General features: G+C 42.2%; 1 protein-coding gene across 2 annotated transcripts in view; it reads right to left on the minus strand.

The window, feature by feature from the left end:
• Nucleotides 1–3,859: 3,859 nt before the first annotated feature.
• ZDHHC1 (zDHHC palmitoyltransferase 1) overlaps nt 3,860–16,607 on the minus strand; it is a 32,177-nt gene continuing 19,429 nt past the window's right edge. The window contains exons 9-13 of one of the 2 annotated variants that reach the window (XM_075837539.1): nt 16,147–16,229; nt 11,382–11,472; nt 11,212–11,256; nt 7,915–8,026; nt 3,860–4,426 (exon numbers count right to left, since the gene is read on the minus strand). In XM_075837539.1, coding sequence (XP_075693654.1) covers nt 3,933–4,426; nt 7,915–8,026; nt 11,212–11,256; nt 11,382–11,472; nt 16,147–16,229 — 825 coding nt within the window. In that variant the 3' untranslated portion in view covers nt 3,860–3,932. The remainder of the gene's footprint in view (nt 4,427–7,914; nt 8,027–11,211; nt 11,257–11,381; nt 11,473–16,146; nt 16,230–16,607) is intronic. The other variant, XM_075837540.1, reaches the window with a different exon arrangement.

A 16,607-nucleotide genomic window follows, 5' to 3' on the forward strand; every position in this document is an offset into this window, starting at 1 on the left:
GTCCATACCAAATAGTGTTTGATTTGGTGCAGAACAGCCTTGGTAGTAGTGAGGAAGAAAAAAAGAGCAGAAAAGGAGCAATATAGTATTGGGCATCGGCGCCAGGCTCAAGAGGACAAGGAACGAGGCCAGGTGAGTTTGATCAAGAAGATATTTAATTCAAACAACGAGGCGTTTCTGGACCGGACTGGTCCCTTCGTCAGGTCAATTAACCGACCTGACAAAGGGACCAGTCCGGTCCAGAAATGCGTCGTCGTTTGAATTAAAGACCTCCTTGATCAAATTCACCTGGCCTCGTTCCTTGTCCTCTTGGGCCTGGTGCCGATGCCCGATACTATACTGCTCTTTTTTCTTCCACATACCTTGTCCCCAGTGCTAAGGCATTAGCACCGAGGGACCGCAGTGGGTGGCAGCCGGCAACCTATACTATTCCACTCCACGCATAGTCTTGGAGGAGCGCCGGTGATCCCTCACCTTTTTCCACTGTGCAACTCATCTTGGTAGTAGTGAGACATCGCTATCGGAGACCAGGGGAGGGGAGTTTGTATTTTATCTTAAAGTGGAAATGGTTGTTTTTTTTCTACTTTTTGCTGCTAATTTGCACTTTCCCATTGAACTCAATGGCGGAAAATCCGTAAGAAATACGCGACCATTCTGTAGCATATATTGACATGCTGTGAATTTAAAAAATCCGCTCTGCAAGTCCGCACAGAAATATTTTGCAATGTGTGGATGAGATTTTTCAACCACTTTGCTAATATTGTAATACGCTGCAGATTTTTCCACCTGCAAATCCGGGCAAACAATCTGCAGCAATTACACTACGAAGCACTCGATAGCTCCAGATTCAGATCTCAATTTTCTTTCATATTGTTGCATTAGCTCTAAATGCTGCTCCGGGTATGCCCAGCTTCAGCATGTGGGGATTTTTCACGCATGTGACTATATGATGAATTTCTGTTGTATGGACCCACATTATGGCATGTATAACCTGTCCATACTGTACCTCCGATATTATGCATAGGCACGTGGGGGATTTCTCACCGATTCTCTATTAATCTGTAAAGAAAGGAAATTGTGGCATTCACAGGTATTCTCACCCAAATCCATTGCTTCAAGGGGAGACTAGAATGTCTCATGGAGCATACAATTGGTCTGTTATATGGGCCATAGGGACTGTGTGGGCTGCATAAAGGGTCAGTACACACAGCAATTATGTGTGCATGGACCCCAAATTCTATGCTACAAAATTAGGTGGAGCTGGAAGCTCCTGGAGACTGGTGCAGTTGAACAACCAATTAAAAGAGACCGTAACAAGAACACCATTGGACATGTAGTGGTGACAACATGTTATACGGACATAACTTAGAATTACAGTATTACATATGTTAATTTATATAAATCTAATAAACAAATCCAATTATCATCTATAGTCTGATTCTTTTATAGTGTTTTGAACATTTATAATGTGTGTAAACAATATAATTAGCTTAATACTGCCATCTAGTGGATATTGTTTGCATTAGATTCCCTATTTTGAGTAGGGCAAATAGGGGGGGGGGGGGGGGCTGTACAACTGAACAAATTAAAACTATAAAAGGGCAGGCTATAATCTAAAGTATCTCCCACATTACATATCCTTTTATAACCCAATGTTGCCTCCCCAGGGCTCAAGAAACTGACCCAGGTCCTATACATAATAAACTTATTGATCGCTCCTCCCCACCTAATAAAGAGTTGTCAAGAGCTTCTCTTTCCTCCATCTTGATATATGACTATTTTGGGAAAATATTACATAATCCATAAAAGAAGGTCAGGCCAGACAGTAAGTAACTTTTGTAAGCAGGTACCTACATATACTGTATTTTATTTATCTTGTATTTTTTTTTTTTTTACTGTGTTTTATACGTACTTAAGAGTTTGTGCTTTCACCCAATAAATATGTTTTTTAAAAATAAAATAATTGTCACATCTGCAAGATCATGCCAGAACTTGTAAGTTAAAAATTGTATATTTTTAAAAAAAAACACAATCACAACTGCTTTTTTGTTCTCGTTTTATGCTTTTACCCCCCTTTTAGGACAAAACCCAGTTTAAAGGGTAACTAAACTTTCAAAAAACGTATGATATGTCGGAAATTATGATTGGTGAGGAATCGAGCACTGAGACCCCACCGATCGCTAAAACGAAGCAGCAGAACTGGTCGGGTGAGCGCTTAGTTTCTGATCAAATTTTCTCGGAAAAATCTATGAGCCCAAACTCCAAATTGCTCGACTTTGAGAAAAGACAATGAGAAACCTGAGCGCTTCTGCCTCGTCAATGTAGCGATTAGTGGGGTTCTCAGTGATTGGACCCCCACCGATCAAAACTTCTGACATGTCACTATGACATGTCAGAAGTTTTTTGAGAGTTTAGTCACCCTTTGACCTGTAGGATATGGCAAAGCTTTTTTTTTTTATCGTCACATTCTGGGAGCTATAACTTTTTTAATTTTTCTGTCTTTGTAGCGACACTAGGACTTGTTTTATGTCGGGCAAGTTATATTTTTTTAATGGTATGATTTTTGGGTAGCTATAACTGATTCATGAACTTTTATTAATTTATTTACGGGGGTTATCGTCAAAACACAACAATTCCACCATTGTTTTTGGATATTTACCTTGTGGTATAAAATAACATTTTAAATTTATTATACACATTGTCATGAAGGCGGCATACCAAATATTTTAGCACTATGGTTTTTTTGTTTTTTTTTATTGCTGGTTGAAATTGACAACAGTAAACAATTTTGTCGACACACCCCCTGGCGGAGCCTGTGTCAAAACGCACGTATCTTCACAAAATTATCAAATGTTTACGGACATCTGGATCGGGAGATTTTTGGTCTCTTCAGTTTGGAGTCAGAGTTGACAAATGTACCCCATTAGGCACAGTGGGGGTGATTAGATTTGTAACTGCTCAACTTCTAACCCCTTTAGCAAAAAATAAAAATAAAACCTCCATCACCTAAGGGCTTATTCAGACGAACGGGATATACGTCCGTGCAACGCGCGTGATTTTCACACGCGTCGCACGGGCCTATATTAGTCTATGGGGCCGTGCAGACAGTTGCGTGATATTTACGCAGCGTGAGTCCGCTGCGAAAAACTCACATGTCCGTTCTTTGTGCGTATTTCGCGCATCACGCACCCAATGAAGTCAATGGGTGCGTGAAAATCACGCATGCCACACGGAAGCACTTCCTTGGGACGAGCGTGATTCGCGCAACAGCAGTCAAACTATGAATGAAAACAGAAAAGCACCACGTGCTTTTCCGTTTACAAACATCCAAACGGAGTGTCATAATGATGGCGGCTGCGCGAAAATCATGACACACGGAGCTGTTAAGTGCCTTTTGCGCATGCAAAACGTACTCGCTCGTGTGAATCCGGCCTAAATGTGATTCTGCGTTTTTTCCGCACATAATTCCATTGCGGAAATTCTGCAGCGTTTATGCTACGTGGGTACCCAGCCATGAAGTTTATGGATCCCCTCTACAAGGCTGTACACAGGGAGAGATTAAAGTAACAGGCTGTGATCTTTCTGCTTACTTAAAGCTTTCCCCCTTCCTTACAGTCAAAACCAGGAAGGGAAACTTTTCATCCTGCGCCCCCACTTCAAAAGGAGTCCTGCTTTTGAGAGCGAAGATTCTGGGCTTTAATATGATATTAAGACCTAAGCTCAGGCTCTTGTATTTTAGCTGTGGCCATCGTTTGAATTCATTACTTCTTACATACGTCCTTGGCCGTGAAAGGGTCAAATCCTTTCTTCAGACTGCATTGTACAACTGTAATACAGCAAAACAAACAACTAAACGCTGTCAAATATAAAAAGGTTTTTTAATAAGAATAAAATTATTATAGGTCGCCATAGAAAAGAAAAAAAGCTTGTAGCTACATATTATGGGAGGGCAAAACTTCTGCATTAGAGATGGAAAGAACCTGCTCTCCTTCCATGCCCTTTGCCACCCACATCTTTTTGTAACATGTTTTCTCCTGTGCTTTGGGTTCCTCCATAAGTCCATTGGACATGGGTTTTCCGCTGCTCTCACTGACAAACACAGACGGAGTCTTTGGAAGTAGTTCAAACTTTTGTAAATCAACAGGCCAGAAGTAACTTTGCCTTGGTCCATGTTCACACCCACTCACTAGGCCTTTAGGACTCCTTGGGGTGATAAACAAGTTTTCGCTCGTAGAAGTGCTGCCAAGATGTGTCTGGGCTACTGGAATTTCTTCCATGGACTCAGCAGAGTCCGAGTGATATTCTGCAGGTGGCCCTGCAGCCTGAACTGGATGGATGTTGATGGGAGCCAAGACAGGTAAAGACCGTGATGGGAAATTGGGAGAATGGATGGCCAAACTTGGAGGTGGTGGGGACACTGGAACCTCTAGAAAGAGAAAACATAATAACTTAGGTGATTTTGTACCTTCATTGACTTCTCATAACATTTATATATGGAGTTGTCTTTTGTTTGTTTTTTAAACTCTGCTTGTTGCCCTTGGAAACAGACAGCAGTTTATGTCCAATTCTGCTGTCAGATACATCAACAGCTCAGCTCTAATTGTATACCGGTCGTCTGGGCTCCCATAATGGTAGCAGGAAACCTGAAGATTTCTGAATTTCGTTTTATACATATATGGAATCATGTTTCTTACATTTTATATTTTTAAGTATCTAGACAGAATTAACCAGAACATTACCAGACTTACAAATAATAAAACTGTTCTGTATTAAAAACAATTTCTGTAAAGGATCTGCCAGACACAGCTTCTGTGTCGACGCCCGTGGTTAATCAGTCTGCACCTGCTCCTAGGTCTGATAGAGTGACTCGATCTGCTACCACTCAGGCTGGTAGGCTGAGCAGTGGGAGAGCCTATCACAGCCTGGCCAGAAGGAGCTAGCTCCCGCCCTCGGTCTATTTATACCTACATTTCCTGCTCTTCCTTTGCCTGGAATTCGGTCTGGTTTCCTGGCTCTGCTGTTCCTGCTAGTACTATTGACCTCTGCTTCAAATTGACCCTGGCTTTACTGACTACGCTCTTGCACTGCGTTTGGTACCTCGTACACTCCTGGTTTGACTCGGCTCGTTCACTACTCTTGTGGCTCACGGTGTTGCCGTGGGCAATTGCCCCATTTCCCTTAGCTTCTGTGTACCCTTGTCTGTTGTGCACTTATTGAGAGTAGGGACCGTCGCCCAGTTGTACGCCGTCGCCTAGGACGGGCCGTGCAAGTAGGCAGGGACTGAGTGGCGGGTAGATTAGGGCTCACCTGTCTGTCTCCCTACCCCGACATTACAACTTTTTAGGATTCTGTGAGTAATATTGAATCAATCATTTTTGGGTATGTTCACAAACAATGGAGTGGGGAACAGCATCTTAAAAAGGATGTGACTATTTCTGAATATATTCCATATTTTTCAATATGCCACATGCTCCCTCAGAACACATATGGTGGCCATCTTTTCCCTAAAGAACACAATAGAGCCTGGAAAAACAGACCTGTATGTCGAAAAACGTGGCAAACAGCGTGCAGGCAGGTCAATATCTGCCTCAAAATTCCTGAAAAATTTTTGAGGCATATTTATTCGCCTGCAAAAAACTCTGTGTGAACAGGGCCTAACACAGCTAGAAAGGAGTCATAGAACCCGCTTTAGAGGACTCAGCGCAACCATCTACTACATTTCTGCCTGCAGCTTTCTCTGGCGGTAAGAGTCGATTGTTGGGGATTTCATCAATTGACCGCTAATGGGTCCTTATTTAGAGATGGAACAACACTTTTAAGAACACAATACTGTAATGATTCCCAGCCAGGGTTCCTTGGAATCGGACAGCCATACCCAAAAATAAACAGCATCAGCAGGAGCTGTCACTTTTACTTTAGAGCTGGCTCACTTCAGCCTGCACATTGCTTTGTCTGCCCCCTACGCACAGCATCAATCGACAAATCTAGACCAGAATACAGAAATGAAGAATGCCCTATCGACACAAACACAAACCTTCTTTGAGGTATAAATGGGAGAACTTCTCCAAGAGCGTGAATGAGTGTCCGTGCATTCTACGGTTTTAAAATGACCACAGTATTCCCCTTAAAATCCCATTTATTTCAATGTAATGTTTATCCTCCGTGGTTTTTCTGCCAATTTAAACAAACTTTAAATATTTGCTACACCACGGTCTCGAGGTATTCTTCTGAATAAGGCTGGGTTCATTCATTGTCAGAAGTGCTCCCCTAACATGGCTGAAACTTCTGCATGGGTACATGAATGGCCTAACAGAATACACTGTGTGCACAATTATTAGGCAAATTGTATTTTTGAGGATTCAATTTATTATTGAATAACTACAGAGCTGGTGGTCAATCCAAAATGTTAATAAACCTCAAACCGGAATATTTAAGAAAGTAAAAGTGAGGTTTTGGCTTTCTTAGGAGAATATCTATGTGTGCATAATTATTGGGCAACTATTAGTGTGCAGAAGTATTATGTAAGGGCCTGTTCACATCAGCGTTGGCTTTCCGTTGAGGGGTTCTGTCGGAGGTTTCTATCGGGAGAACCCCTCAACGGAAAGGCAAACGTTAACCTTAGCTACCATTTGCATCACCATTGATATCAATGGTGACGGAAACATTGCTAATGGTTTCCGTTTGTCACCATTCTGGCAGGTTTCCGTTTTTTTTTACGGAATCAATAGTGCAGTCAACTTTTTTTGCAGCAGCAATCACAGCCTCCCAGACACTGTTCAGAGAGGTGTACAGTTTTCCTTCACCCTAAATCTTCCGTTTAAGAAGGGCCCACAAGTTCTCAATAGGGTTTAGGTCAAGTGAGGAAGGGGCCATGTCATTTTCTTGAAAGATTGAGACTTTTTTCTGTACCACTGCTTGATAAAAGTGTCTTCTAAAAACTGGCTGTAGGTTTGGGTGTTGATTTTTAGTACATTTTCAACACGAAGAGGTCCAACTAGCTCATCTTTAATAATACCAGACAATAGCAGTAACCCACCTCCACCTTGCTGGAGTCTAAGTGGAGCTCTGTGCCCGATACTGATCCAGCCACGAGCCCATCCATCTGGTCCGTCAAGAGTCACTCTCATTTCATCAGTCCATAAAACCTTTGAAAAAAAAATAAATCTGTCTTCAGATATTTCTTGGCCCAGTCTTGACGTTTCAATTTAAGTGTCTTGTTTAGCGGTGGTCGGGTTTGGCCAGGTCTCTGAGCACTGAACACCTTGTACTTCTGGGTGCTCCAGGGAGGTTGCAGTTCTGGAATATGACAGCACTGGAGGATAATGGGCTCCTGGTCACTTCATGTTTGATTCTTCTCAAATCTTTGGCAGTTAATTTGCGGGTTTTTTTCTCAACGCGTTTCTTGCCACCCTGTTGACTATTTGCAACAAAGTGTTTGATGGTTCTGTGATCACACTCCCCAATATCTTAGCAATTTCAAGAGAGCTGCATCCCTCTGAAAGACTTAACAATTTTTGACTTTTCAGAGTCCGTTAAATCTCTTTTTGGCCCATTTTGCCAGAGGAAAACAAGCTGCCTAATAATTCTGCACACTTAATATAAGGTCTTCATCTCCTTAGACCGCACCCTCCGTCATCACAAATACACGTCACCTGATGTGCTTCATCCAATAAGCAGTCAAGTTTATACAGCTTGGAGTTGGAAAATATGCATAAAAATGATGACATGGTCAAAATACTCACTTGCCTAATAATTGTGCACACAGTGTACATAAGGAAAAGCACGGTCTGGCCAGAAATTAAACCAGATATTATACACAGACATGGATTCTTTTGGTCCAGCTTTATAAATATGTTCACAGTGATAATAAATACACCAACATCTACATCAGAATTGTAAACTTCTGTATCTCACCATTCTCTTCTTGGGATGGCGGAAAAACACGGAGGCCTGGTACATTAGCAGAATGTTTATTTGTGTCTTCTGGAGTGATTTTGTTTCCTTTTGTCCTTTTCTTTTTCTTCTTCTGGCGGAAGATAAATCATGTGTATAATTACCATACAATTTAATGGCAACCACATAACTAAGATTTGGGGAAGATTTATAAAAAGGAGTGCAAATAAAAAAAAAACTAACAGTAGTTTTGTCATGTTTAATATGATCCTTTAAAGACAGAGGAGAAATTGGATAAGTTTCTATTGTCAACTTCAATTCTGCTTTGCATTACTTTATAGAAGTCTACCCACTCAGTCAATGCAGTGTACTCTCGGTGACAGAGGCAAATAAAATCCTGCAAAAAGGCATACTGAAGGGTCTGCCCCCCTCCCCAATATCAAAAACACCCCATGAAGGGGCTGCCCCCCTCCCCAATATCAAAAACACCCCATGAAGGGACTGCCCCCCTCCCCAATATCAAAAACACCCCATGAAGGGACTGCCCCCCTCCCCAATATCAAAAACACCCCATGAAGGGTCTGCTCCCCACTGTCCGGATACCAGACACACCCCCATGAATTGTCTGCTGCCCCCTGTCCAGATACCAGCAATACCAGAAACACCCCCGTGGATAGGAGTGGTACTGTTTGTAGAGAAAAAGCAGACCCTTGTTCTATTCTCAGTCAGCCTCTTCAACCCCTTCCCGTCGCAGCCATTCAATTGTTTTTACATTTTCGTTTTTTCCTCTCTGCCTTGCAAAAGCCAAAACTTTTCATCTTTCCGTCGACGTCGCTGTACAAGGTTTTTTTTTTTTGCAGGACGAGTTGTCATTTTTAATAGCACCATTTAATGCATCATCCAATGTCCTTAAAAAATGTAATTTTATGGCTTAAAATAGAAAATAAAAAAAACATTTCTCAATCTTGTGCGGGGGTCTTGCTTTTACGACATTCACTGTGCAGGAAAAAGTTACATATTTAACTTTATTCTGCAGGTCAACATGAATACGACGATATAAAATAAAACAATATAAATTTGGTATTTTACTAAAATCGAAAAACGATTTTTTCCAAAAAATTGTTTTGTGTCGCTATACTTTGGAGGCCCATCTCTTTTTATTTTCTGTCGATGCAGAGGCATCAGAGATTGTTTTTTGTGTGTGTGTGCGGTGGGGGGGGATGTAGTATTTTTTATAGGTATCGTTTTGGGGTAAATACAACATTTTCTTATCACTTGTTATTCCACTTTTTAGGGAGGTACGGTGACCAGAAAATTTCAATTTCCCATTGATTCTGATGGGGCAAAACGTGACTTGTTTTCGCGAATATTTCCGCAATGGAAAGTTTCTTAGAAACCCCCCCCAAAAAAAAATAATTGCATATAAACTAGCCGGAGGGAAAATTGGCGCGTCTATCCCAAATTTCAATTTCTCATTAATTCCTTTGGAGAAAAACATGACTTGTCTTTGCGACGTGTGTGCTTTCCTTTCTATCTATACTCTGATACCGTTAAGCTTGTGTGATCTGTCCTCCCTGAACACTTGGATGCTTTCTCCCCTCTCCACACTCTGATCTGCAGTGTACAACCTCTTTTATCTCTAGCACAGAGAGAAGGGAGAGGGAGAGCAGAGAAAGCAGACACAGCCAGGAGCAGTGTGCTGTCGGATCTGTCAGAAGCAATAGGACATGATGAACAACAAAAAAATTCAGTGCAAAAGGTGTCCATAGCCTTCAAAGTCTATAGTAAAATATGAGACAGCCTACATACACAGCGTTTAAAGAGGCTCTGTCACCAGATTTTGCAACCCCTATCTGCTATTGCAGCAGATAGGCGCTGCAATGTAGATTACAGTAACGGTTTTATTTTTTAAAAACGAGCATTTTTGGCCAAGTTATGACCATTTTTGTAGTTATGCAAATGAGGCTTGCAACAGTCCAAGTGGGCGTGTTTAAAAGTAAAAGTCCAAGTGGGCGTGTATTATGTGCGTACATCGGGGCGTTTTTAATACTTTTACTAGCTGGGCGCTCTGACGAGAAGTATCATCCACTTCTCTTCAGAACGCCCAGCTTCTGCCAGATCACGCTGTGACGTCACTCACAGGTCCTGCATCGTGTCAGACGAGCGAGGACACATCGGCACCAGAGGCTTCAGTTGATTCTGCAGCAGCATTGGCGTTAGCAGGTAAGTCGATGTAGCTACTTACCTGCAAACGCTGATGCTGCTGCAGAATCAACTGTAGCCTCTGGTGCCGATGTGTCCTCGCTCGTCCGACACGATGCAGGACCTGTGAGTGACGACACAGCGTGATCTCTGGAGAACACGCTGGGCGTTCTGAAGAGAAGTGGATGATACGTCTCATCAGAACGCCCAGCTAGTAAAAGTAGTAAAAACGCCCCGATGTACGCACATAATACACGCCTACTTGGACTTTTACTTTTAAACACACCCACTTGGACTTTTGCAAGCCTCATTTGCATAAATACAAAAATGGTCATAACTTGGCCAAAAATGCTCGTTTTTAAAAATAAAAACGTTACTGTAATCTACATTGCAGCGCCGATCTGCTGCAATAGCAGATAGGGGTTGCAAAATCTGGTGACAGAGCCTCTTTAAGTTCGTAGCATTTCTGGGATCAGTGGCATTTTTTTCAAAACTCTGCATGCTCTAAGTAAGCCATTTTTTTCATAGGCTTCTCTATATGACTTAAAAAAAACACCAGGAAAAAAAAACGCATGTACAAAATTACTTTAAATTAAAAACATCCCCCAAAATGCATGTTAAAAAGACAAAACACTACACTGCCCTCCGCTGCTGTTCGCATGGAAATACACCTGGCCTCCAGCGAGGAAGTTTGACACAACATCGCTGGGAGACAGGCGTACAGAGACCAACGGAGGCCCAGAGAAGCGTTTCCATGGGAGCGCCAGGTGTGGAGAATATAGTGTTTTTATTTTATTCTTTTTTGAACTGATTTTAAGCTGTCTAGATTTGCAAATTTTGCTGCAGGTAGTCTGCAGCAAAATACACAATAGGATTTGCGCACAAATTTTTTCTTTCCCATGGAATTAAATGACAGCAGACATTTTCCCCAGCATGTGAGTGAGATTCATTCCAGTCTCATCCACTTTGCGGCAACTGTATACCACTACGGATTATCCGTTTGCTAATCCAGACAGAAAAACCGCCGCAAAACACGTAGTCTTACAATATGCAAATGTCAAATTTAGATTCATGGATTTGTTTAGGTTTACCGACATTTATCATAGGATTACATACCAAGATGGCAACAGGACTTTTTATTCCATGTGTTACTGTCCTCAACTGAAGGCAAAAATCAATTAAAACAACAGTGTGATGAAATTCATATATAATATATACTGCAAATTTATAGGTTTTAGCACTACAGCTATCAATGAGAGAAAAAAAAACATTTTATTGATGCCAACCTTCTTTGGTTTCTTCTGTTCTGCTGGTGATGTCTTAAGCTCAAAATCAGCATCTCTGTTCATATGGTCAACATTCAGGGGCACCGGTGAGCTGCACACAAACACAGAATATTGTCATAACTTTCAAAGATAGGCTTGTAAGAAACAGGTAGAGCACGTGTTTCATATTATATATATATATATATATATATATATATATATATTTACAGTACAAACAACTGGCTGTAAAAAGGTAAATAATATATTAGGATATACACCAATCAGACATGACATTAAAACCACCTGCCTAATATTGGATAGGTCCACTCTGACCTGTCAAGGCATGGGCTCCACAAGACCTCTGAAGGTTCCTGTAGGATCTCACACCAAGACGTTATCAGGAGATCTTTTATGTCCTGTAAGTTGTGAGGTGCGGCCTCCATGGATCGGACTTGTTTTTCCAGCACATCCCACAGATACTCGATTAGATTGAGATCTGGGGAATTTGGAGGCCGAGTCAACACCTTGAACTCTTGGTCATGTTCCTCAAACCTTTCCTGAACAATCTTTGCAGTGTGTCAGGTAATACTATTGTCACTAAGGGGTGTAATTGGTCTGTAACAATGTTTAGGTAACTAGTACGTGTCAAAGTTATATCCATATGAATACCAGGCCCGCAGCCCTAAACTCAGGGAGCTGCGATGCATTGTGTGTTCTGACACCTTTCTATCATAGCCAGCATTAACTTTTTCAGTAATTTGGTCCAATGCCACAGAAGAGCTACTGTAGAATAGACAGGCTAGCATTCGTTCCCCAAGGCATCAGGGAACCTTGGGCGTTCACGGTCCTTGGACCACTTTTGGTTGGTACTAAACACTGCATATCAGGAACACCCCACAAGACCTGCCGTTTTGGAGATTCTCTGACCCAGTCGTCTAGCCATAACAATTTGTGCCTTGCACGGACGGATATGAGCAACTTTTACATGTTATCCGTATCATTTTTCCTGCTTGCAACACATCAACTTCAAGAATTGACTGTTCACTTGCTGCCTAATATATCCCAACCCTTGAAAGGCGCAATTGTAACGTGATAAATCAATTTTATTCACTTCACCTGTCAGTGGTTTTAATGTTATGGCTGATCGGTGTAGAATAGGCTATAGAGTAAAATAAAATCCTAGCGCTCCACTAATGCATAAACAGGGAAAGACAGACATTCAAGTCAAAGCTAGAAGGACAAATACAAGCTCATGTGAACAGAAGTAAAAATACTTCAAACATTTAGGCAACGTCTAGATCAGGGGTCTCAAGCACGCGGCCCGCATGCGGCCCCTGGGGTGGTCATCTGCGGCCCGCGGGACACAGAGCCGCTAGTATCGGCTCTGCTCCGAGACTCTCGAATTCCCTGACATCGCTGTCCACATATGAACAGCGATGTCTGGGGCTTCCCCAGAGCCGGAGTCCCGTGCAGAGCGCTAGTACAAGCTCTGCTCCGGGACTCTCGAATTCCCTGACATCGCTGTCCATTTATGGACAGTGTGTCAGGGTCTTCCCCAGAGCAGAGTCTCGGGCAGAGCGTTAGTATAGTCTCTGCCCTGGGACTCTGGGGAAGCCTCTGACATCGCTGTCCATACATCGACAATGATGTCAGGGGCTTCCCCAGAGCAGGAGTCCCAGTGATGTCAGGAGCACAGCTGGAGTCCCAGGAAGGGCCTACTAGCGGTCTGCCCGGGACTCCAGCTCTGGGGTTGCCCCTGACATCTCTGTCCATATATGGACAGCGATGTCAGGAGCAGAGCTGGAATCCCAGGCAGGGTGCTAGAAGCGGCTCTGCTCCGGGACTCCAGCTCTGGGCAAGCCCCTGACATCACTGCGGCGGCATCCCCAGAGGGCACTGCGGCGGCATCCCCAGAGGGCACTGCGGCGGCATCCCCAGAGGGCACTGCGGCGGCATCCACAGAGGGCACTGCGGCGGCATCCACAGAGGGCACTGCGGCGGCATCCACAGAGGGGCTGCCCAATATTGACATGTGTCTGCCAAACGCTGCTAACTGAGCCGCCTGACTGCATTTAGCGACACTTAAACTGGAAAGCTGGATTGTTGAAATAAGCACGTGGAGAAATATCTCAAATTTTAAACCTAGCGCTATTATTATAGTAATATAGTGTTATAGTAGTTCAAATAACTAATTGATTAACAATAATTTTGTATTGTATCAAATTTGAACTTCCCATTTCTTCTATATGTGGCCCACTTACCCGACCGAGTTTGAGACCCCTGGTCTTGATGAAGCCCAATGAATCCACCACATAATTTTCTGTAAATCCGCATGTGTTAGGATAAGTTCACATCTCATTTTTAATGGAAGTCTGACATGCACGTTTTGACATGAGAAAACCGTGTCAAAACGTGTACCATAGCGTGCACATTCATTTCTATGTTCAGGACGGATGCCCTAATAGTGTAGTTTGTGCTTACGTTTTGTTTGCTTACGTTGTATCCTTTTTTTTTCCCATGTCCTGAAAAGCGTAGTGTACTACGCTTTTAGTACTTTTCCAAAACGTATACGTTTTTATTCGTATTTACGTCAATGGCGATGTATGGATGACGTATGCAATATTAAACCCTAAGTTTGCATACGTAAAACGTATACGTATACGTTTTTGTAACCATATATGGGAAATCTTCACTTTACAAAGTTTGATTTTGCTAAAGAACAAAAAAAACGTATATGTTTTTATACGTTGGCGTATACAACAAACGTGTGCACAAATCGAGATGTGAACTAAGCCTTACATGCAGATTTACTGTGGATTTCACCCTATGCATTTCAAAACTAAAGTCGTAATGATGTGTCACTTGTGGTTTTACACAGGACTGCAGATAAACCTGCTTTATTATGATTACAGAGGTATCACAAAAATGCAGCCTAGAGTAGATAAATGAAAAAATTTAACTCTACTTCATCTGTACAACCAGCAAACTTTAACCCTTTCATGACTGGGCCCAGAGTAAAATTTCACCCATTACCAACAAGAAAGAAAAAAAAGACATGGTCTGCAAATCCATTTTTACAGTGATAGTTCGCTGCTAAGCAAAGAGATTAAAAAAAAATTAACATGGGGTTCTTAGAACATATTTTTGATCACGACGACCTCATAACTGGGTCACTACACTATTAGGCGCAGTACCGCTTGGAAACCAATGCCGACGCAACACAGCAACTGCAGGGGGAGCAACCCAGCAGTCCAACAGCACCCCTGCTGGCATATTTTCAGATTCCGCTGGACTTCTGCTATATACTGGCGTTTCAGGCATCTTATTGGTGCACAGCGTCCTCAATGCCCGCTCCATTTATTTATTTTTTTCTGCCTTAGTGCCTGCCCCATTTTATTGTTGTTTAGCCTCAATGTCCACGCACCACAACGAGTGGACAGTGCCTGCCCCAATGGCATATGGATGATGGGTGTCATATACAGGGTTGATGACTGGTTGGTGTATATACAGGGATGATGGGAGGCTGGTATATACAGGGATGATGGGGGGCTGGTATATACAGGGATGATGGCGGGCTGGTATATACAGGGATGATGGTGGGCTGGTATATACAGGGATGATGTATATACACCGGCCATCATCCCTGTATATAACCCCCCACCATCCTTGTATATACCAGTTTGCGATCATTCCTGTATATACCGTTTGGGCGGGGCACTGTCCGCTTGTAGTGGTGCTCGAGCATTAAGGCTAAACAAGAAGTAAATGGGGCAAACATTGAGGACACCATAAACCAATAGGATGCCTGAAACGCTGGTATATGGCAGGAGTCCAGCAGGATCTGAAACTATGCTCAATGCTGCTAGGCTAAGCCACCTTGGCCCCGAGCCAAATTCCCCGCCATAGGCAGAGCAACAGAAGCCACTACAAGAACTACAACCATTTGTACAAATTAAAAACAAACACTTACCTTTCCATGTGGCCTCAGCAGTAAAAATCCCTGTAAAAATGGATGCATGGACCATGTCTTTCCCTCACTTGCTGGTACATTTCCCCTAATAAAGTGCCACATTCTAAAGAATTTTTTTTTGCTTCTAAATCTTAGTCTACCTCAACTTTTTTTTTGCATAATACATAGGGGTTTCTTATTATTTAAAATTGCAGCGGATGTTAATTAATTTTGTATTGTATTCTCAGTCTTATTTAGAGAAAAATGGTCAAAAATGGAAAACTAATTTTAAGGACAGTTTGTTCAATTGATAATATTTACTCTCAAAATTAATCCTCTAATTCTCCAGTGAATAGCAATTCCAAATATGTGCACACTGTATAATGTATGTCATCGCTTTATAACTATAGACACAGGCTCTGTACATGGATAATAATTACCCAGCACAGACATTTTTTAGTGAAAGCACAAAAGCAGCCAAAAATTGGGGGCCTGGGTTATTAATGGAACGTATTAATGCCTGAGCACCTAAGGGGCGTGCAAAATGCGTTAATGTCACGCAGGATGTTGAATACTTATGCATGTGGGCTCAGTGAGGAGGACGCTATTTTGGGAAGAGGACGCTATATTTACTTTTTAAATTTTTTTTTTTCCCATTTTAATTATGTATTATTTCAATTCCATGTCAGTGTACAGGGTCTGGCTGATCCGGTTGATGGCACTAGGTGCAAGAACATTCACGGGGAACTTTAGCCTGTTAATTTGTGTGGGGTGGGCAGAATGGGGGTAACATCTAAATCAGCATTATTTATTACCTAACCCATGATTTTGACTCACTCTGTATTTAGAGATCCTGATGAAGGGCCCTCAATTAGAACGTCTGGATTGGTGTAAATTAGACTTCCACCGTAGCGCTCATTCTAAAGGAGTAAGCAGAAAGTGAGAGATAATGAGAAACAAAACTATAGTCTATTAATCCAAAGAAATATAATAGAAAATACACTATATTAGAGAACGGTATGATCAACACATGTATTATGGAAATAACTGCACTTACCAGTCAGAGATGGGAGGCTGTCAGTAGATAGTCTGCTGCTTTGTAGAAAGAATATAGGCTACCGTATGCGCCACTCATAAACCAAAAGCGAGGAATTGAAATTCACTAGCTGCCTTAAAATGGTTCTCTGCTTAAACAACCCCTACTTATTAGAAGGGTCCCTTAACAATAAGCAGATCACAAACTGTCCCCCCGCTGGAACCCCCAGAGATCAGCTGTAAACTGTGGGGAAACCTGGCAA

Source organism: Rhinoderma darwinii, chromosome 9 (genome assembly GCF_050947455.1).
Source record: "Rhinoderma darwinii isolate aRhiDar2 chromosome 9, aRhiDar2.hap1, whole genome shotgun sequence".
NCBI lineage: Eukaryota > Metazoa > Chordata > Amphibia > Anura > Rhinodermatidae > Rhinoderma > Rhinoderma darwinii.